The 22,348-nt window shown below is 43.4% G+C and overlaps 1 protein-coding gene across 1 annotated transcript in view; it reads right to left on the bottom strand.

Moving 5' to 3' along the window:
- PEBP4 (phosphatidylethanolamine binding protein 4) overlaps nt 1-21,891 on the bottom strand; it is a 253,983-nt gene extending 232,092 nt beyond the window's left edge. Inside the window, exons 1-3 of the mRNA XM_035139114.2 lie at nt 21,723-21,891; nt 19,123-19,250; nt 17,080-17,212 (exon numbers count right to left, since the gene is read on the bottom strand). Of these exons, the coding sequence (XP_034995005.1) occupies nt 17,080-17,212; nt 19,123-19,250; nt 21,723-21,737 (276 nt within the window). The 5' untranslated portion in view covers nt 21,738-21,891. The remainder of the gene's footprint in view (nt 1-17,079; nt 17,213-19,122; nt 19,251-21,722) is intronic.
- Between the last annotated feature and the right edge of the window lie 457 nt (nt 21,892-22,348).

Raw genomic sequence — 22,348 nt, 5'->3', positions numbered from 1 at the left:
GCGGCCCCCAATGAATTTGAGTTTGACACCCCTGGTACTTAAAAAGAAGAAAAATATGCTTTTGTATGTGGGATGTGGGCAGGGCCACCTTGTCCTTTGCCTGCAGCAGCATAGTGCATTGGGCCAGCCCTGGTATCACTGCTTCTCCAATGCAGAATCAGTGCAGTGATTCTGGAGGCAAAGGACAAGATACCACAGTAGATGGTATCCAAAGCTGCTGACAGATCCAGAAAAATCAAATTGGGCAAAGAACATCATCAGCCATAGTAACCACTGCTGCTTCTGTCCCCAACCCACGTCTGAAATGAGGATGGAGTAAGTCTAGATAATCAATTATCTCCAAAAACATCTGAAGCTGTTTGGCCACTAATCTCTCCAACATTGCCGCCTTGAAAGGGAATACTGGTGACTGGGCAGCCATTGCCCTATAACGCTAAAGGTAAAGGTAAAGGGACCCCTGACCATTAGGTCCAGTCGTGACCGACTCTGGGGTTGCGCGCTCATCTCGCATTATTGGCTGAGGGAGCCGGCGTATAGCTTCCAGGTCATGTGGCCAGCATGACAAAGCCGCTTCTGGCAAACCAGAGCAGCACATGGAAACGCCGTTTACCTTCCCGCTGTAGCGGTACCAATTTACCTACTTGCATTTTGACGTGCTTTCGAACTGCTAGGTTGGCAGGAGCTGGGACCAAGCAATGGGAGCTCACCCCGTCACAGGGATTCGAACCACCGACCTTCTGATCAGCAAGCCCTAGGTTCTGTGGTTTAACCTCAGCGCCACCTGGGTCCCTGCCCTATAACTCTACATCCACTTTATTATGGTGAAGTGTTCCTTCAATTAATGCAGCAGATCCTGGACAAGGTAGGACTGGCAGACAGTAAACAGATGAGGTACCTGATAAACATGGAGAGATCTTTCTGCAAATGCCAATGTGATGTGAGTGGCAATGATATAAGGAAGCATTTACACAGTATTCCTGAGTATATATATTCTTCATGCAAATAGCTCATCAACTCTTGGTTGTTCTACAAAGTGACACTGGCGACAAGGTTCAAAATAGATTGGCAGTCTGCCAGTTTAGCAAATGTTCCTTTCTCCTACTTTGCCTGAATAGAGACAGGCACAAGCCATTTTGCTTTAATTGTCAAAGACAGAGCTACAGGGGCACCCATCACCCATCAATAGCATTTAGGGGCTGGGGACTCTCCAACACCCATGGGGAATGCCAATTAGGGTTTCCTGTGCATATCAGTCTTAATTTCATGTGGTTCCTAACTCTGTTGTCTCATTAATCTATCTAATCCTTTCAAGTAACATTAACTGATGTGCCTTGGTTTCTTGACACCAAGTTGTGGGAGCTTTTGCACTGGATCGGCAAATTCCTCCTCTAGTAATGGGGTGTTAAAGACAGTTGTTGTTGCTAAGATGCATTTGAGTGAGGAGAAATCACTCTCCACTCAGTGTTTTCGACCAGAGTATAGATACTCACTATGTATTTTTGCACTTAGAAGTTACAAAGAGATAGCTTAGACAAATTCAAGCATTAGAAATTTCCCACCCCCTAAAATTCACAGGCAACCTGTTAATGAGTCTTTTTGACCCGTGTGCCATGTTACCTCTAATTTTACAGCCTGTTGGGATTTGAGTTCTGTGGACAGCCTCACATTTAGTTTAGAATTATAGGCTGAGTAGCTGTTCTCTTCTATTATTGTGCTGTCAATCTTGAATTAGCACATTAAATATGGTACGCTGAATGCATCTGTTCTGTATATCACAAGTCCTAATTGTCATTTATTGAATCATTTTGTTTTTATACGATTGTTAAGCAATTATTTCATCCAAGGTGGCTTAAGCTTTGATTACTGTATACTGTTTGCAGGGATCAAAGTAAAAACCATCAACATCCTTCAAGATTTGAGAGGCACACATCTCTTTCCTAAATGCACACTTAAAAACTGGAGAAATGGACTGTGCATGACCTAATAGGCCTTTCCCATCTCTCCTTCCGCCTATCCTGCCTGGAGGGGTGGAATGCTGTTTGGGGTAGTTAAGTGTCTGGTCGGAGTGTAGGTAATAATGTGGATATGAAGTGACATTTCTGCCAAGATTGCTCATGAAAGGAGGTACTTATCATAAGAGGCACAAGCTGCTCAGCTCTGCCGGCACCAACACAATTCTTTATGTGCCATTTATTTGGGAAATGCAAAGTACTTCACTGTTGGCTAGTAAAATCTCAGGTACCGTAATTCCATTCTCCTCCATAGAACAGGCATAAATTATGTTTGTTTTAAAAAGAAGTAGCACAAAAGATACTGAGATGTGGAGATTTATTTATTTATTTATATTTTATTTTACTTTAATTTTTTTGGAATTTTATTTACAACATAACACAAAGATGTGGAGATTTCATTCAGAAAGGCCACAGAATCCAGCAGCAAGATAATTTTAATTCTGAAAAATCTTCCAGTTTAAATTTCTGCAATAAGTTATGACCATTTACACTCAACTATCCCATTTCATTCAGGCCGTGGTATGACACAAATAGAGAGAAATCATAAGGAAATAATTAACATGAATAAAACTACAAACTGTATAACTTGCCCCACAAAGTTTGCCAGGCCCTGTCTTTAACCATTTTGCACAGGCTAGTAAAAATTTGTTTTCTTATGGTACACATTACTCCTCTTGGGGACATATTTTTATACGAGGTTCACATAAAATTGAGGTTATGCCTGCCTCCATTGTATTTTGTTTGATAGTGTATTGGGTATTGGTACTGGGTATGTATGTATGTATGTATGTATGTATGTATGTATGTATGTATAACATTTATATTCCACCTTTATTCTCTCCAGAGAGCTCACGGTTCTCACTCCTCCTCATTCAATCCGCACAACAACCCTGTGAAGTAGGTTAGGCAGAGAGGTGGTGACTGGCCCAAACTCACTGGGTGACCTTGGGCCAGTCACTGCTTCTTTTAATGGGTTCAATTTTTGTAAGTTACACTGCCCAAACTTGTGCTCCAGGGAGGACACTTTGGTGAGAATGCAGCAAAAAATAATAATATGGAGGCAGCAGTTATGAATTACCAGTCTCTGCAGCCACAGCAAGCGCTATGACCCTCCAGAGGTTTGTTTCTCAAGACAGACAGAACCCAACAATGTACTGTATAAGCATTCTGACAAAGTGTGCATGCACACGAAAGCTCATACCTATGACAAACTTAGTTGGTCTCTAAGGTGCTACTGGAAGGATTTGTTATTTTTATTTTGACTGTGTCAGACCAACACGGCTACCTACCTGTAACTGTATAAGCATATTATATTTGGAACCCACTCTGGGATCACATGAACAGTACAGGAATCAATCAATCAGTCAGTCAAACAAACAAACAAATACCATTCCTTTAAATATCTCCCTTGGTTTGAAAAATAGGTTCAGGCACATAATTTGCATACTATTTGTTAGTTGTTGTTTTCTGTACTGAAAAAAATATGAAATTAAATCCAGGAAAAGCTTGTCTAGCTCTGGAAGTATCCCACTTGAATCCTTTACAGGCTAAACACATGGTTAGACAAAACCTGGAAGGAGCCCTCAATGGTTGGGTTCACACCTAACAAGCCAGACTTTCTGCTTTATCATGGTCTCCTGTGAATGAGGACCATGCACAAGAAACCAGAACAAGCCCAAAAGTTTAGCACATGGCTACAGGTGAATGCAGCCATTAATGAGATTTATTTTATCAATTTCTATTGAGACACTGAAAGCAAAGATAAATGGGGCAACTTCAGACATGTGTGTCAGAAATGGATTGTAGCTGAATGAATCCCTTTAAAACAGTGGTGGGAATATGATTTAAATTATGTTACAAGTTGTTGGAAGAGTTTCTTGTCTGAGTTTTCTTCCTGCCTTGTTCTCCAGCTGTTTTTCTTCTGCTGGAGCGCCAAGAATAGAAGTAGCACCCGCTAGAGAAAAAGCAGTTGGGGCTGCTGAGGGAGGAATTGAATATTCTTTTTGACACTGGACAGCAAATTGTTAACTGTTCAAATGACGTTCCCACAATGAATTAAAGAAGCACAAATGTTCCAATTCCAAAACATGGGTTTCTTTTCCTAGTGTATGTGGTACTTCACGTGGTCATTGTGCAGCTAACTGGAGGGAATGCCAACTACATACATGCTGCCGCTAACAAGTGGTATCTTCCTTCTAATTACAACACAGTGAGGCAAAAGAGAAACCAAACATAAGAAGACGCTCTTGACCTAAGTGAACATGGCCAGAGTCCACAGAGTCCTCTGAGGAAGTCGTCAAATGCAATGATAAAAAGAGAAATGTGGAAGAGTAGGTAAAAGGTAATGCCATAAATTGCAGCTTAAAAACATCGCTGTGGGTAAATTGCTTTTTAACAAGCAGGCAAGCTCTATCAATAGCATCTACCGTATGTTTTTATAAAGTGCCGAAATATGTTTTTAAAAGGCCAGTAAATAAAGTTCCTATCGATTTGATCTCAAGTGTAATCTGTTTTTCTGTCTGCCACCAACACTGGTAATAAAGCAGAATCATGTAATACGGCATTTCAGCTAATGCGACTATACATCACCACAAGGACTGCGCGTTTGCTGCCGATCTATCATTTTCTATTGGGATTGCTTAGCTGTAGAATTTATAAACTTGCTCCAAATTGATGCAATGTCCAATTTTCTTTTCCAATTTATTTTTGGTTGAGCAAAGCAATATTGAGGTGTCTGTGAGACAAGGAGGGAGCATTTCCCATCTATCCAGATGTTCCCAGCCTAACCCAAACTTCCTACTGAACAACTGTGTGCCCATCATGGAAGGAAGCATACCTGGCAGGAGGAAATGGAGGAGAACCATTTCCACAAGTGGATGTTCTCTGCTCTTGGAAACCACAGTGATGCCTACAGCTTCTCAGAAGCTTTAAACATCTCAATAGCTGCTCAAACACCGACAGGATATTAGAGGGCTATAGCTATGCTGCAAAAGCTTACCACCCAAAGGTGATGACATGAATCAATCTGAATCAATCAATCTGCTTACACAAGTTGACATGCAAGAGACATATTTGTGATATTTTCTCTCTCTCGTGGAGTAACTCTAATTGTTTTTCAAAAAACATTGTAGGCCAATTTAACTGTGATTCACACAAAGTCTAGAAATCAGACCATGTCACTTATATTTAAAGGAGAAGATGCTGTAGTTCAAATAACTGCAGATACGCCAATAAAGAAAACCATCTAATCTGCACCTGAAAATGCCTCCTGAGGCGGTCTCTCCTTTGCAGAATTAATACTATGCCATACTCATTTTCCATTCAAATCTGCATGACAACATTGGATACAAGTTTACTCTGATATTTCTATTTAGCAAGTTTTGTGACCAGGCTGGAATCTACAAACATTTTAAAAAACATTCTGAAAATGCTTTTTTAAAGCGTTTTTTAAAAATACATTGAATTTTCCATAAGGTTCACCATCGCCATCTAGTGTCACATTGTATATTGCACTTAAAACACACTTACTGGTAAAACGTTTTATTTGCAGCTGTGTAGCTGAATCCCAGGACTACAGAAGTGTCTACATAATAGTTCTTACTGCACTAATACATCAAACCGAAAATGAGAGCAGATACACTTCATTTTTGTAGTTACCTTTCAGCCACTACTCTAATTAGCACAATAACATTTAACACACAAGGGCCATAGCTCAGTTGCACAGCTTTTGTTTTGCATACAAAGCTCCAGGTTCATCGCCAGCATCCCCAGGAGAGATCCCTGCCTAAAACACAGGAGGGCAGCTGTCTGTGCAGCCAGGACAGAGTTCGAGAGGCCATTCTTGCACTGTGCCTCCCCAAGGGTTGAACAAAAAAAGGTGACTATTACTGTAAAATAGTAGGAAGAAGGTTGCTCTTTACTGTTTTCTCGTAACATGAACAAGGGAGAGTTGGCCTAGTGTTTCTATTTCCATCTTTATTACACTTATATCCCCCTCTTCTCCCATGGAGCTGAAGGCAGCACACACAGTTCTTTCCCCCTTCCTTCTTACCCTCATACCAACCAACCCTGAAGGCTAGACCGAGAGAAAGTGACTGACCCAAGGTCACGTGGTGAATTTCATGCCCGAGGGTGAATTTGAACTTTGCCTCCCCAACCCTAGGTTCACATCCAGGCCATACATTTAACACACTCTGAGACCACCTTCGCACTCATGGCTCCCCCCAAAGAATCCTGGGAACCGAGTGCAATAAACTGTAGCTCTGTGAGGGGGGTCTCCTAACAACTGTCAGCAGCTTTAATCAACTACAGTTCCCATGACTCTTTGGGAGAAGCCATGGCTGTTAAAGAGGTGTGCTTTAAATTTATGATGTGGGTATGACTCTGGTTCAATGCTCTTAACTACTATACCATTCCAGCACTCTTTCTCTCAGTGCAGTCGCTAAAAATATGAGAAGTCCCTAATTCAAATGTTACCTCATCCTGAACTGAAACATGTAAATCCCAAGAGAAAAACTGCACTTACAGCACCATACTTTGATCACCGAGAAAAAAACAATATTACATGGAGATACCCAATGAAGATAATACACAGTAATTTGTGTTTTCTTCCTAATCACCAAGTTAAGAGAACAACCCAGGGTGTCAGTATCCAACTAAACAGTTCTGCTAGTGCAGGCATCCCCAAACTTCGGCCCTCCAGATGTTTTGGACTACATTTCCCATCTTCCCCAACCACTGGTCCTGTTAGCTAGGGATCATGGGAGTTGTAGGCCAAAACATCTGGAGGGCCGCAGTTTGGGGAAGCCTGTGCTAGTGCAAGAACTTTTAGCATACCCTCCAACATTTCTCTGATAAACATAGGGACATCACATTCCATAATGGTAATTTTAATATTAAACATTAAAAACCTTCCCTATACAGGAATGCCTTCAGACGGCTTGGGGGTCAGATAACTCCATACCTTCCAACATTTCTCCAATGAAAATAGGGACGTCCTAAGGAAAAGCAGGACATTCTAGGATCAAATCAGAAACCAGGACACCTTCTCTAAATCATAGAATCATAGAGTTGGAAGAGACCACAAGGGCCATCCACTCCAACCCCCTGCCAATCAGGGACGTCCCTGGACAACAGGGACACTTGGAGGGTTTGCTTTTAGCTGTCCTCTCACCTCCCTGCATGTGTGCCATAAAACTTCTCTGGAGGGTTGGGAGGACTCCCAGAGCAGATTAAGGGGTTGAGCCCTGACAAACCTTTACAGGATAATTTAGCTGGTAGGGGGGTGAGCTGGCCAATACACACACACACCCCACCCCATTGATACTCTGCTCTGGACTTGCTCACTGTCCTCCATGAGCCACAGAGGGAGACAAGAGGGCAGGGAAGTTCCATTGCACAGCTAAAAGTACGTCCTTGAACTAGCAGAACTGCTTCGCTGGATACTGCTGACCAAGGTTTCCCTTGGATTAAATGATATTAAGGGCCATTTTGTATTTTTCTTCTTTTGTATTTTAATTTACAAACATATACTGCACTGTACTTTTCTGCATACCTGAGGGGTCCACTGCAATCCGTACTTTGTATGAGGGCAATTCCAGTTTGCTTCCCTTCCCATAGACATGGGAGCATCTGGGTGCTATTAGAAGAAGCGATGGCAAATCCAGGTTTCAATTAAGCAAAACTAGAATGGAATAAATGTGTAAAGCACAGTCCTCGTGGATGCGGGTGTTAATTCTGTTTCCAGTAAAAGGGACTGTAGGTCAATTGCACTCTGCAAAGCTCTTTCTTCAAATGGCAGAACTAGGAGAAAAATCACCCAAACAAAATTGTTTGCAGCTAAGTAACTTCTGTTTCCAGCTGATTATTGCCAAGAGAAAAAGGACTGCATGACCACCAAGGATCATGAGCAGTAAACTGACAGAAGTTCTATCAGGTCTCTCTCCTACCAACTGTTACAAGAGTCTTAAAATATTTAAATTGCTTTCCCCCCTTTTTTTGTTCCTCTCCCAAGGTACAGAGTTAATAATTTTCTCCAGAGTCATTACTGGATAACTAGTCAGTGAAAAATCTCCACATACAGAACAATTCTCAGGATCTCACATTTTCTTAGCAGACAAAGTGCTGTATCTTGAACATGGAAAAAATTAAATTATCTCCCAGTCTCTATAACTTTCATGTGCATTGTGGCTGCAGAAGTATAATTCTGTTGCCTATTTCCCTGCTTGTGGATGTAGCCTGCAAAGGAGTTCAACCAAACTCTTCCTCTTCTTCTGAAATACTGTATTTACCATTACTTACTCCATTACTTACTGCTTTGTATTTCCCTCTGCCCAAAATTGTTTGGAGGAGCCTGTTCAACAACTGATTTTACTGAAGGGGCTGTATAAGGTACTTCCCAGTGAACTGCCAACATGGCTCTTTGCTACTCAGAATCCACAATTATGGATTAACAAACTAAGGTTCAGACAACGGAATATATGAAACTTCCATATCCCAGGTCCATTTAGTCCACTACTATCTACTCCAATAAGCAGCAACTTCCCCAGCACGACTACCTTTTAGCTGGAATGCCAAAGATTGGACCTGGAAGCTTGTATACAAAAAGCATGCACACTACCCTAGGAGTACAGCTCCAAAAAAAAGACTCCTATGGGGATGAATTTGGCCCACAGGCTGAGAGTTGCTAATATCTACCATAGGATGTGAAGACCATCTGCAATGGCTGGAAGAAAATGTCTTTTTAATATTTTAAAGGGAATAAATATAATGGCACTTTAGATTTTTGAAATGCAAATGGGATTTTCACTGAAGCTTTGAATGAAGCAGGTCTTTAGATCTCAGAAGCAATACATTCGACTAGTATGCTTTCTCTTGGTGTTTCAGTGCAGAGATTATACCGTACTTCAAATCCACATGCGACCTGACAGGGGGGAAACCTGATGTCCAAGCAAGCTCAGTCCAGAGGATCACCTTCTCAAAAAGGTTACACAGAGCTAAAAGCATATGTCTCACTTTAGCACGACTTCTGGTCTGGCTGCCAACTGGCTGGAACCCTTGATTTCAGACAGAAGGTCCTTCCCTTTGGCTGCTAAAACTCCAACACCCTTTTAAAGATACACAACTGCAATTAAACTCCTAAGCTCCTTCTCCCTTTCTAACATCTTCCCCTAGAAATATCTCAAAGACTGTTGCAAAAACTTTCCAATTAAATCTCACGTTATGCCTCTGACAGTATGGGAGAATGTTCAGTACTGGGCAGTTTTTGCTGCATTCCAGATAACAGATGTCCATTTAAGCACACAGAAAAACACACACAGGATCCTGTACTATACAGTTCAACTCAACATGCATGTGGACTCTCGGGTGCTACTTTGCTCAGATTCCAGCCATTATCTCACCTGCAGACAGTCCTTTTGATGAAGGAGGCATTACGGGGGCTCCTCCAACTTCAGAAACATCCCATGGCATTCAAAGGTTAAAGTGTGTGGGTGTGTGGGTGTATTCAAACAAAATCAAAAACAAAGACAGGGAACATGGAACATAGAATCTTAAAGCCAGCTTTCTGTTTCTCATCGCAGTGCACTTCTTCCATTGCCTAATTTAAAATAATAAAAAAATGCCACATGCTGCAAACCTTAGCACATTGTGTGCTATTCATCTTCACGCAAAAGAGACTTGTTTGGAAATCTACCAAGCTATTTGGGAGAAGTCTAGTAAATGAGCCACATTTAGACAAGCAAACTCATAGATATACCATCCACATAGCGCTCCCTGCTGGCTGCCTGGATGCCTGTACTTAAAGAGATTTCTATTGAATGGAATGATAGACAAAAATCAAGCAATCTACATCAATGGAGGGCATTTGAGTGAAAACACAGGTTGACAATAAGGTCTATGGAAAACTTCTGTCTTTTTGTAAGATTTTGAAACCTCAGTTTCACATTCTAAGGACCACAACGGCTGAAAACTGTTATTTTATGAAAACAGACTACAATTTTCCAAGGATCTTACTTCAGGAGAGAGGTACCTCTCTTCCCATCTTAGCTCATTTGAAGTAACCACAATAAATGCTCTTAAAGCACCCTTTTCTTTTCTTTTTGCAATTCTATCCTCAAGCAAATTGTTGTGAAATTCCCCACCACCATCTAATAAATCCCATTGTCTTCTTTCACAGGTTTAACATCAACAACCTTCCTGCAATCTGAGTGTAGGTTCAGAATGATTTCTGAACAGTTATTTTTAGGACCATTAATTTTAAGCAGCATCAACAAATATGAGGTTAACCATTAACTGACTGCTGAAATTCTTTCTTAACCTATACGCAAAGTAATTAGAATAGATGTTAATTATTGCATTTACATACTTAGAAGAAGGAATCCTATATTCACATTATGCTGTTTTCCAATGTGTGCTCATCTGGGAGGGGAAATACGCACAAGTAGATATGGCAGGGAAATGGGTCCACAGCACCCCTGATAACTTTGCCAGTGCCCACCTATCAGGGACTGTGCCAGCAACAATGGCTGCATGCCACTCCATTGCCCCAGTGGTTTGGTCTCTGACAACCTATGGGAACCTTTATTATTCTGCCCCACAGGCCAGCCCTGCCAGGTACCATCCCAGTTAGCCTCCCTAGCCATCCTGTTATTGTCCCTTTCCCCCTTTCCTGACTAGCTCGTATATCCTGGCAACAGAATGCAGAACTCGTTTCACTTGTCGACCGCGAGATGGCTATCCCCTTCAAGTTTGCAGAAGGGCCACTACCCTTGACTCTGGGAACCATCATCAGCAGATAGTCACTTGGCAACAGCACAGCAGTTCTTCTTGGTAATAGCACCCATCCCTTGGGTAACTTATGAGGCGGTAACAGTTATGCCCTAAAACACCTCTTTTAAAATGAAATGTGTCCCCAAGGATTCTTGGCCTCTTAAATTTAGTTTTTGCTTTGTAAACTGCTCAGTTTTATTTGTGATAGACAGCAGCATTATGTTTTTATCTAGTTTTTAGGAACTTTTATTGAATGATGTGGTTTTTAGGTATTTTATTATATTAAATGGTATACATTTTAAAATACTGTATATTCCTGCGGATAAGACTACTTTTTAACCCAGGAAAATCTTCTCAAAATTCGGGGGACGTCTTATACGCCGGGTCGTATTTCTTATACGGCGAGTATATCCCAAACTCTATATTTTAACTGGAAAAGTTGGGGGTCGTCTTATATCCCGGAATATACGGTAAATAAATAATAAGGTCAATGAAATGTGACTATCGGATTAACCCATGTATAAAAGCCTGTGCTCTCTGGACTATTGCTTGGTCAGAGTTTATGCATAACATTTGGGCTTGATATCTTCTAACTGAAATCCTGAGACACTGGCTTCCTGCAGAAGATACGTGAGATACTAAGAACAGCTCTGCTGGATGAGGTCAGTGGCCCATTTATTCCAGCATCCTGTTCTCACCAGATTCCCATGGGACCCAAGTGTACCAGCCCTCTCCCCTCCTGCTGTTTCCAGCAACTGGTATTCAGAACGTGACTGCTTCCGACCATGAAGACAGAGCACAGCCTTCATGGCTAGTAGCCATGGATAGGCCCAATCCTCTTTTAAATCCATCCCAGCTGGCAGCCATTACTACTTCCTCTGGGAGTGAATTGTGTTGGGTGAAGAAGTACTTTATTTTGTCTCTCCCAATCCTCCAACATTCACCTTCAGCAGAGTTCTAGTGAGAGAAAAACTTTTCTCTATCTGTTTTCTCCATGCCATGCATAATTTTATACTTTTCTATAAAGCCGCCTCTTACTCACATTTTCTCTAAACTACAAAGGCCCAAATGTTGTAATCTTTCCTCACAGGGCACTTTGCTCCATCCCCTTGTTCATTTTGGTTACTCTTTTCTGAACCTTTTCCCACTGTACAACAGTATCCTTTTTGAGGTGAGGCAACCAGGTGACCCTCTTAGAGGGAGGTGGCCTTGCAGCAGAACTCAACAGAAATTCTGCCCACTTGGCTGAGGTTAACTTTCTCATGAAAACTGGGGGAAATTCCATATCAATTTATAATTTCCCTGAAGAAATGTCAAGGGTAACAGTACCATCTAGTGGTCTTTCCATCATAAAACAAGCATTTCGAACTTGTGTGAGAATAAACAAGTCCACCTGCTTGCCGCTTGCAGTCATGTCTGCCTCTGATACTTCTTCCATATATTCCCAGTATCTTCAGCTACAGAAGATTTGATCTAAACAGGAAGATACCGTGCATACATGAAATCGTGTTTATGTGAAAGTGCCTCAAAGACTTGGAAGTGCTGTGAAAATGTGAAGGTGTGAAATGCTCCAATTCAAAGACATCCATCCCAAATATTACTTAGCTTACTTTATGGACAAGTTTGACCTTCACATCTTATTACATATAATAAATAAGATGTGAATGTTCATGAAGCACCTTAGTCCTGGCAAGTGGGAAATATGTGATTGAATATATAATCTGTAATTAGATTAGTAAATTTGTAATTTCAAGTAGGTACATAATTTGTAACATGCAATCTATGTCTTACTGGGTTTGAACTTGTATAAGAAATTATTTTAATTGTCTTTATACATAAGGTTGCTTTGTATGTGTTTATTGTTCTATTGCTTCAAGATGTTTTGCAGGAAGTGATTCATAAATGGAAGGAAATAAATAATGAATAATTTAGCAAGTATGTAATTTAAGGCACTGCAGATGGTGACAGCAGTCACGAAATTAAAAGACACCTGCTTCTTGGGAGAAAAGCAATGACAAACCTAGACAGCATCTTAAAAAGCAGAGACATCACCTTGCCTACAAAGGTCCGTATAGTTAAAACTATGGTTTTCCCAGTAGTGATGTATGGAAGTGAGAGCTGCACCATAAAGAAGGCTGATCGCTGAAGAATTGATGCTTTTGAATTATGGTGCTGGAGGAGACTCTTGAGAGTCCCATGGACTGCAAGAAGATCAAACCTTAAGGAATTCTTAAGGAATTCTTAAGGAAATCAGCCCTAAGTGCTCACTGGAAGGACAGATCGTGAAGCTGAGGCTCCAATACTTTGGCCACCTCATGAGAAGAGAAGAATCCTTGGAAAAGACCCTGATGTTGGGAAAGATTGAGGGCACAAGGAGAAGGGGACGACAGAGGACGAGATGGTTGGACAGTGTTCTCGAAGCTACGAACATGAGTTTGACCAAACTGCGGGAGGCAGTGGAAGAAAGGAGTGTCTGGCGTGCTATGGTCCATGGGGTCACGAAGAGTCGGACACGACTAAACGACTAAACAACAACAACAATCCTGTGGAGATCTACCTGCCACAGGATTCCATGGAAGATCTGAGGTGACAGTGGAATGCCAAATACACAGCCACCATTCTGGCAAACAGACACCAGCAGAATGGCTGAAATGTGGCTAAGTTCGGGGTGGAACATGAGGAACACAAGGGAAGAGCACACTTATGCCGTATCTACACCACTTCAATCCCTGCACATGCTCTCAAAGACAGCACAAGTTTACACCAGCCCCAGATCCAGCACAAATTATTTCCAGCCCATTAATATCAGCAGGAAGAGGAGAATGTTAAAACAGTTGCACCCACATCAACAACACACCCACTCACATTGCCAAAACAGCACGTAAGATATAATGTACTACAGCACCAAAACCCAGCATGCCACTACAAGAATATAAACCACATACAAGGAGACCATAACTCAGATAACTGAGCTCTTAGCATGTAACATTCATGCTACGTAGTAAATTCTGAGGAATGGCACCTGGATATGATCGTCCCAAACCTTATAAAAGATATGTCACTAAGATGCAGCAGGTCCCCACTGGCAGGCTGCCCCAGCTAGCATCACACCAAAGGGAGAAGGGGTCGTTCCTGAGTGAGAGACGGGACTCGCAGTGTTAGAAACAGGGATAGGAATGCTAGGAGCCATGTGGCTCCTGGGACCTAGCTTGTGGCTGCCCAAACAAAATGTCTAGGCTCCCCTCCTTTTTTTTCCTGCTCCGTTACCAGACCAGGCAGCCCCACAGGGGGGGGAAATGCTGTCATGCAAATCAGAGAGTCTTTTGCTGCCGCTATGCCTGGTAGACCAGCTGACTGCAGCCAGGCAGGTGGAGATGCTAGGCACTAAGGGTGGCTCCTGGACATCTCCACCCAGTCGCAAAAGGCCAGTTGCCAGTCGCAAAATGTAACTGGCGCCCAGCTAATTTTGAACACTGGGCAGGAGTGACAAGAGTGTGGGGTGTGTGCTCAACATAAGGCTCTTGGTGAGAGGGAGAATGGTGGTGGGAGCAGCTGCTTTGCTGAGAGCTGCTCCTGGCTGCATGTACAAATAATTGGTAAGCAGATAACTGCAGTGTCAGCAAAGGATCAGTGGAATGTGCTGGAGTGAGGCTGGTGGAGCTGCAGAGGGGAGTATGAGCATCTGTTACTACAAGGTATCGCTGGGAGGGGAAGGTATGGTATGGTCATGGTAGAGATAAGAAAAACCAGATCAAAGGGGACAATGGCCTCAGGCAATTTCCTCTCATGATCCTACCTGGCAGGGAACTGGTGACTTAGTGCCTATTGAAACTCTAACTTGGTTGTACTGGAGTTCAGTGCCAGGTCTGTGCATAATGAGCCCACACTTATGTATGCTTTGACTTATGGATGAAGGAGGTGGTTAAACCACAGAGCCTAGGGCTTGCCGATCAGAAGGTCGGCGGTTCAAATCCCTGTGACAGGGTGAGCTCCCGTTGCTCGGTCCCTGCTCCTGCCAACCTAGCAGTTCGAAAGCACGTCAAAGTGCAAGTAGATAAATAGGTATTGCTACAAGTGGGAAGGTAAATGGCGTTTCCATGCGCTGCTCTGGTTTGCCATTCTGGCCACATGACACGGAAGCTGTACGCCGGCTCCCTCAGCCAGTAACGTGAGATGAGCGCCGCAACCCCAGAGAGTCGACCGCAACTGGACCTAATGGTCAGGGGCCCCTTTACCTTTACCTTTACTTGCCTGGATACTGGTTTTCCCCATGCTTGACAATGGGGACAACATTTTCCTGCCTGCAGCTGACCTGTTCTCAAAGCCTTCTGAAAGATAATAGGGCAGGGGCTCTGAGCCTGTGAGCCTAATATTGCATAGGCTGGGCTGAGTCCAATATTCTCCAGTTTCTACCAGACTGTGTACATACATGCGTTTATCCAGCCTCCCTTTTTATTATTCTGTGTCACTGATTGAGAATCCTGTGACTGAAGTACAACAGTGTCAATGCAATTCTTGGAAGATTTCCTTGCAAGCTCCACTAAAATGGATTGGCACTGTGTGAGAACAGCAGGACCTCTGCAAGAGGACTTCCACATAAATTGTGCCCCAGACCCTGTAGGAAATTTGATAATGAAATTCTTTATCCCAGACTAATTAAGATCTAAAGTACAGAGAAATGATACATTTAAAAGCAATATATTATGGAGCCACTAGATGTCACTGTGCACCCAAGTTATAGGGCCGTGTAGGCAACAAAGGAAATGCTAAGGACAGGCCCGTACAGAGCCTCTCTGCCGCCCGGGGCGGCAACCTGCTCCGTCGTCACGCATGCGCCGTAACATAACATCGCTACATCATGACACATGCACCTGATAGAGCGGGTTGCCAGGGGCAGTGCTCCAGTGCCCAGATCCGAGGCGGCGCTGGCAACCCAATCTGTAGCGCGCTTTGCTTCTTCTTCCTGCTCAGGCGGAGTGGTGAGGGGCATCAGCGGCCACCGCTGATGCTGCTCTTTGGCCCGCCCTTGCCTCCGCCCCACCAGGAAGAAGCGAGGGGCGAGGCCAGAAACATCGGGGCCTCCGCGATGGCAGTCTTGGCGCTGCTGTGGTAGCGGTGGCTGTCGGTGGAGGTGCCGAGGGGGTGCTGTGCTGCCCCCCACAGAGTGGAGCCCGGGGCGCCCTGCCCCCATCGCCCCCTATTGCGATGCCCCTGGCTAAGGATGAGGGATGTGAATTTATACCAAATTATAGCATTTCCAGTATAGAATATAGCCAATACCTTTCCCACTATCTCATGTTATACCTCCAGAAAAGTTACATTTTCATGCTTTTTGGAGGATCTGTGCATGCTTCTTCTAAACAAACATTTCTGCCAGAGTGATCCCTCCCTCCCTATCACCTGGATCCTCGTAAAAACAGAAGAGAAGAAAGAAGCAACTAGCGTAGCTCCTATAGAAGAGATGCCGAGGAATCAATAGCGCAGGAATGATCTTGAAGTGCCACAAGAGGGGCTTTCAGAGTGCTGTTGCTAAAAGAGTTCTAGGGTTAGTTGTGCATGGCGCATGATCCACTTTAGTGCTGCTTGTGTACCAACTGTTTTAACTTATCCTGACTGTTTATTACTTTTTATCACACCCTTCCTCTATTGAGCACATAGTACTCAGTATCCAGTTATTCTCACAACAATCCTGTGAGGGAGATCAAGCTGAGGGATAGGGACTGGCTCTCACCCAGTGGGGGCTCTTCCAAATGACCTGTTTATTGTACATGGTTTACATGGAGCTTATGCAATGTCCACTCTTAACTGGCCATTTGTTCTGATTTGTTGCAGGGGGTTATACAACAATGAACACAGAATCCTGATTTGCTTGCATGGAAGTTATAAATCTTCTTGTCAATTATCTCTCATTTTTGGTGCATTTTCCCTTGGGTTTCCTAACCACAAAAAGTTTTTTTAAGTGGATTTATTGCAAGAGAGCACTTTAACATACTTTAATTGCACAAACCTAAATTCCCAGTATATGATTAAATCCCTCCTACTGACATGTTGAGAGCAACCTGAATATTTGATCTTCCTGATCATGGATTGAAATTTTATTCACGTCACCACCTTGTGATAGTACAAACAGGATTTCATGAAACAATCCCTCAGCTGCAGGCTTTTCTGATATTAAACACTATTACCAAATAAAAAAATAAAAAATAAGATGATTTGTGATTTGATGACAGGTCTGTATTCAAAATATCTCTGCCACGATCGCAAACATTTTCACAAAATGAGACCATTGATGCCTTACCTTATCTGCCTGGTGGTATCTGATATTTGGGCTGCTCCATTCCATGCTGATCCGTTGACGGTACATGTTGCACTTTGGAATAAATGTACAGCCAACATCTCCCAGATCTGGATACAAAACTTCTAAATCTCCTCTGTAAGCAACATAAAACTGGAGTGAGATCTTACAAAAGACTCCAAACAAGAAGTGAGTTGAAGATCAGCAGCATTCTATGAAAAGTATAAATTTTAATTATATTCACCTTGCCCCCCAAAGAAACCTTGCATTGGATAAACTAATACAGAATAAAGTTTACACACTTGAGTTCTGTCACCACAACCAGCAACACATCATACAATAATTACTTCACACATCCATATTGAAAATGCACCCTTCCTTGTACACACTGTTAAGGTAATTAAAGTGTAGCTAATAGGTTCTTTTCATTCTTCAGATTACATCTATACAAGCATCCTAACAATCCCATATTTGGCTCTCTTGTTATTTATTTTTCCAGGTTAATTCATCTGCCTCTTTGCAATCTACTCCACATCACTGAAAAGCTCTCTTCCTCCCTTTCCCCTTTAATGCGCAAATTAACACATTCCCCAAAGTGCCCACTGATGCAGGCCAAGAAGGGCCTGTAATATAGTATGCTAAATATTAGAGGCCTTTCTTAATGTAGGCAAAAGTTAACCAAAAACGGTGTGATGTGGCCAAGGACTTCTCAAAGATTACAAAGATTCTAATAAAATCATTTCTGTACAGAAAGGAATTTACAATGGAACTTTTTATTGATAGCTTAGTACAGTAGTGATGGAGAATTCAAAGTCAGAAGGTGTGAGTAGCATGATTACAATATGCATACTATAAATCAGGGCAGGGGACCCTCAGGCCCATGGGCTAAATGCAAAAAAAACACCCAAAAAACAAAACCAAACCACGCCCTGCTGGTCCTCAGGACTCCTCAGCTCACCTCCCTAAAATGTTCTAAAATTCCAGAATAAGAAGCATGATGCAGCCAAAGTTAAGTACAGTACAGCTAATTTCAGTTTGTTTCAATAGAAGAGTTAAGCACATGAAGACCTTCTCCTACCCAAAAACTGTTACAGCGCATCTACCAGAAATGTTCCGGCACAGTGTAGCCGGGGGGGGGGGCAGTGGGCAGCAAGTATATATATATATATAGGTAAAGGGTAAAGGGGCCCCTGACCATCAGGTCCAGTCGTGTCCGACTCTGGGGTTGCGGCGCTTATCTCGCTCTATAGGCCGAGGGAGCCGGCGTTTGTCCGCAGACAGCTTCCGGGTCATTCCGGGTCATGTGGCCAGCATGACAAAGCTGCTTCTGGCGAACCAGAGCAGTGCATGCAAACGCCGTTTACCTTCCCGCTGGAGCGGTACCTATTTATCTACTTGCACTTTGATGTGCTTTCGAACTGCTAGGTGGGCAGGAGCTGGGACTGAGCAATGGGAGCTCACCCCGTCGCAGGGATTTGAACCGCCAACCTTCTGATCAGCAAGCCCTAGACTCTGTGGTTTAACCCACAGTGCCACCTGGGTCCATATATATATATGGTAAAGGGACCCTGACCATTAGGTCCAGTCGTGACCAACTCTGGGGTTGCGCGCTCATCTCGCATTATTGGCCGAGGGAGCCGGCGTATAGCTTCCAGAGCAGCACATGGAAATGCCGTTTACCTTCCCGCTGTAGCGGTTCCTATTTATCTACTTGCATTTTGACGTGTTTTCGAACTGCTAGGCTGGCAGGAGCTGGGACCAAGCAACGGGAGCTCACAGGGGACGCCAACCTTCTGATCAGCAAGCCCTAGGCTCAGTAGTTCAACCCACAGCACCACCTGGGTCCCATATATATATAACTGAGGTTCTGCCCCCCCCTAACATAAATTCTGGCTGCACCCATTGTGCAAAATATGAAAAGGTTATTACCATGCACCGCTATGATATTCAAATATACTGCTTATCACATTGTCATGGGCCATGATGTAAGAAAATGATCCCTTGGGCTGTGTTTCTATGGGAAATGTGAGGGAATAATGAGCTCACCTACAAAACTGGGCATCCTTCTCATTCAGCCTCTCAAAGACGCACTCCTCTCTCTGTGCAGCAACTTGCACACCAGCACCAATCAAACCAGCTGCCAGGAAATAAATGATCAGGAGCTTCATCCTGTCCTGTGAAAGATAAAGGATGTAAAACGTACAGCTTCTCAAAGATAAAGCCACATACCAAGCCTGTGTGCAGTTTTGCAAGTTATAGGAAGGCAATTCCTTCCGAGTTCTGTTGCCAAGTGCCAAATCCTCCCTCCATGCCACTTATTTGCATTTGCTGTGATTGCATCACCTGCAGGATAAGAACATTCTCTTTTCATCTTCCCCTGCTCACTAAATTACATTGTTCTTATATAAGGAAGGCTTTAACCAATCTCACATTAATCCCACTTCTACCTGACATCAACTGCATCTATTTTAACATGTACATTTTTTTAAAGACCCTGGCCAATCTTAACAATGATCTCTTTTATACTATGCTTCTTTTGTGGGATGATTTTCTAAAAGCAGCAGTTTACATGGGTAGGAAATGCAAAAAAAATAAATACGCTTTTTACTACTTGGATGTGATGTAAACCAGCATATGTACCCAGTAACTTCTGATCCTACTCAAATGGCATTCATATTCAGCTACATCCACAAAAGTGATTAATGGAACTCAGGGCTACTGACAACCATTCAGGAGAATCTGGCCTTTTATTGGACTATATATTGACCAATTGCATTGAAGACTACTACTGCTTTTGAAATGTCTCTAGATCAGCTATGCAGATTTTCTGCCGTCCCAAACTGAGAGCCCTGTGTGCATTCATGATGATTTGTGTGCATGGTGGTATCAGGGCAATCATACACAATCCCACTTTCAGTGCTGTTTCTAGTGACAATGTTTTGGGGCAGAAATATTGCTTCCTTTCCAATCAGTGCATGTCTTCCTACAACTGCCTGCTGAAATCCTCTAAAGTCTTAGACCACAAACACTTCTGTTTACTTTTTGTCCCATTTTTGTTGCACTATACTGCAAGTGTATCTCTCGACAGCAATAATGCATTAACACTGGGAAAGCATCACAGAACTAATAAAGCAGTGAAATGTGGGCAGTCCAGTATGAACCCGCTATTAACTGAGTCAATTTCGCATTAGAGGAAAAAACACTAACCTTGAGTAGCTATTTTCCTCTAAAGAATAGGAACATGATGCCTGGTACCTCTAATATGATTTATTGCAATGTAAGCATTTGTGGAATTGTACCCATTCATCAGTTACTCGAAAACGTATGCTACAATACATCTACTATATTGCCACAAAACTCTCTTTTTTGTTAATAGACTTACATGGCTACCCTCTAGAACTCATTTCATAAGAGACTGTTGTTTAAATCACAGAGATATAGGCAAGTAAACTTTTTAAAATGTATATGAAAATTTGTCCCAGAAAAACTAATTAGTAATGATATCTTCCAAATTATGGGCTCATGTAGGGTCAGGCAAAATACAAGACAGGTTGGGAGTGGGTGGGGGAAATTGGAGAACTAAAATTACTTTACCTGGTGCAGATATGGTGAAAAAGTCCAAAAATGAAATGTGGGGGACATTTTGCAGGCTTCATTAAGTTAGGTAAAGGTAAAGGTACCCCTGACCATTAGGTCCAGTCACGGATGACTGTAGGGTTGTGGCGCTCATCTCGCATTATTGGCCGAGGGAGCCGGCATACAGCTTCCGGGTCATGTGGCCAGCATGACAAAGCCGCTTCTGGCGAACCAGAGCAGCACACGGAAACACCATTTACCTTCCTGCCAGAGCGGTACCTATTTATCTACTTGCACTTCGTGCTTTCGAACTGCTAGGTGGACAGGAGCAAGGACCGAGCAACAGGAGCTTACCCCGTCGCAGGGATTAGAACCACCGACATTCTGATCGGCAAGCCCTAGGCTCTGTGGTTTAGACCACAGTGCCACCCACATCAATAAGTTAGGCTGTGCTCACCAGAACCAGAGCCGCCTCACCAGAACTCCCGCTAGATCAGTCCAGCACCGCAGTTGAATCTCACAAGCACGTTTAGCAGAAGTATGAATACTGTATAAATTTACTCCCTGTAGTTGGGATTGCAGCCTTTGAATCCGGATTTTGCTTTCCCCCTTTCACACTGCTTCCTGGGGAATTATTCAGGAAAAGCCACCACACACCCGCAATGGAAACGCAGCTACTTAAGTTGCTACTGGAAGGATTTTTTATTTTTATTTTGACTACTTAAGGTTGTAACTTAAAGGCACTTAGTAGGAAGCAAATCCCACCGAACTCAAGTTTATTTCTAAGTAGGAGTTACAGTACTTCTGAGCATAGCTGCCAAGTTATCCCCCTTTTTAAGGGATTTTCCCTTATGCTGAATAGGCTTCCTCGCGAGAAAAGGGAAAACTTGGCAGCTATGCTTCTGAGTAAACATGCTTCAGGATGACATTGCAGGTGCACCGCCTCTTAACAGCGCGAGCCTAACAATGTCTACTCAGAAGTAAGTCCTGCTGAATTATATGGAGCTTACTCGCAGGTAGGTGGCGTTAGGCCTGCACCCTAAATGTCTTCAGTTTCTGGCCGGGGTTACCTGGGATTGACGCATCAAAGCCAGTGCAGAACAGGGAGCTCAGGGGACGTTGCCCGTCCTAAAGCAGCGAATAATCCCGCCGCTGCGCAAACTCTTAAACCGCGCCCGCAGCTGTTATGGAAAGTCGGCCCAGCTGGCAGCGGGCAGGTGCGAGGGCGGGGACAGCCAAGCAGGAAGGGACGCGGCCGCTGATTGGCTCCTCCTCCCCCCCCCCCATCGCAAGGCTGGCAGTTGGAGAGCGATTCCGATGCTGCCTCCGCCCCCTGGCGAGGTTCTAATAGGGGTGGGCGGGGGCTTTGCATCTTGATTTAGAGACCTTTGGCTTGTGGTCAGATTACAGCAGGAAAGAGGGAGGAGGGAGAAGGGAGGGGAAGGGATGGAGGCAGAGTTAAGGAGGGCTGGAGAAAGAAAAACAACAGAGGAGATGTCGCTTAATCCTATCCTTGCTGGAAGAGTAAAGGCTCTGTTTTTAAGCTTAGTGTACAGTTTGCCAATTTATGAACCAGCTTCTGTGGCTACCTTTTCCACGGAAAAAGCACATCTGCCACCCTCCCCCCAAAAGAACCCCGTGAATTGTAGTTGGTTAAACTCTGAGAGGACTCTTGCGCCTGGCAGGAGGGGGGGGT

Source organism: Zootoca vivipara, chromosome 15 (genome assembly GCF_963506605.1).
Source record: "Zootoca vivipara chromosome 15, rZooViv1.1, whole genome shotgun sequence".
NCBI classification, from domain to species: Eukaryota; Metazoa; Chordata; class Lepidosauria; order Squamata; family Lacertidae; genus Zootoca; species Zootoca vivipara.
Note: the sequence above shows the minus strand (reverse complement) of the source record. Positions and strands in the feature narration are given on the sequence as shown.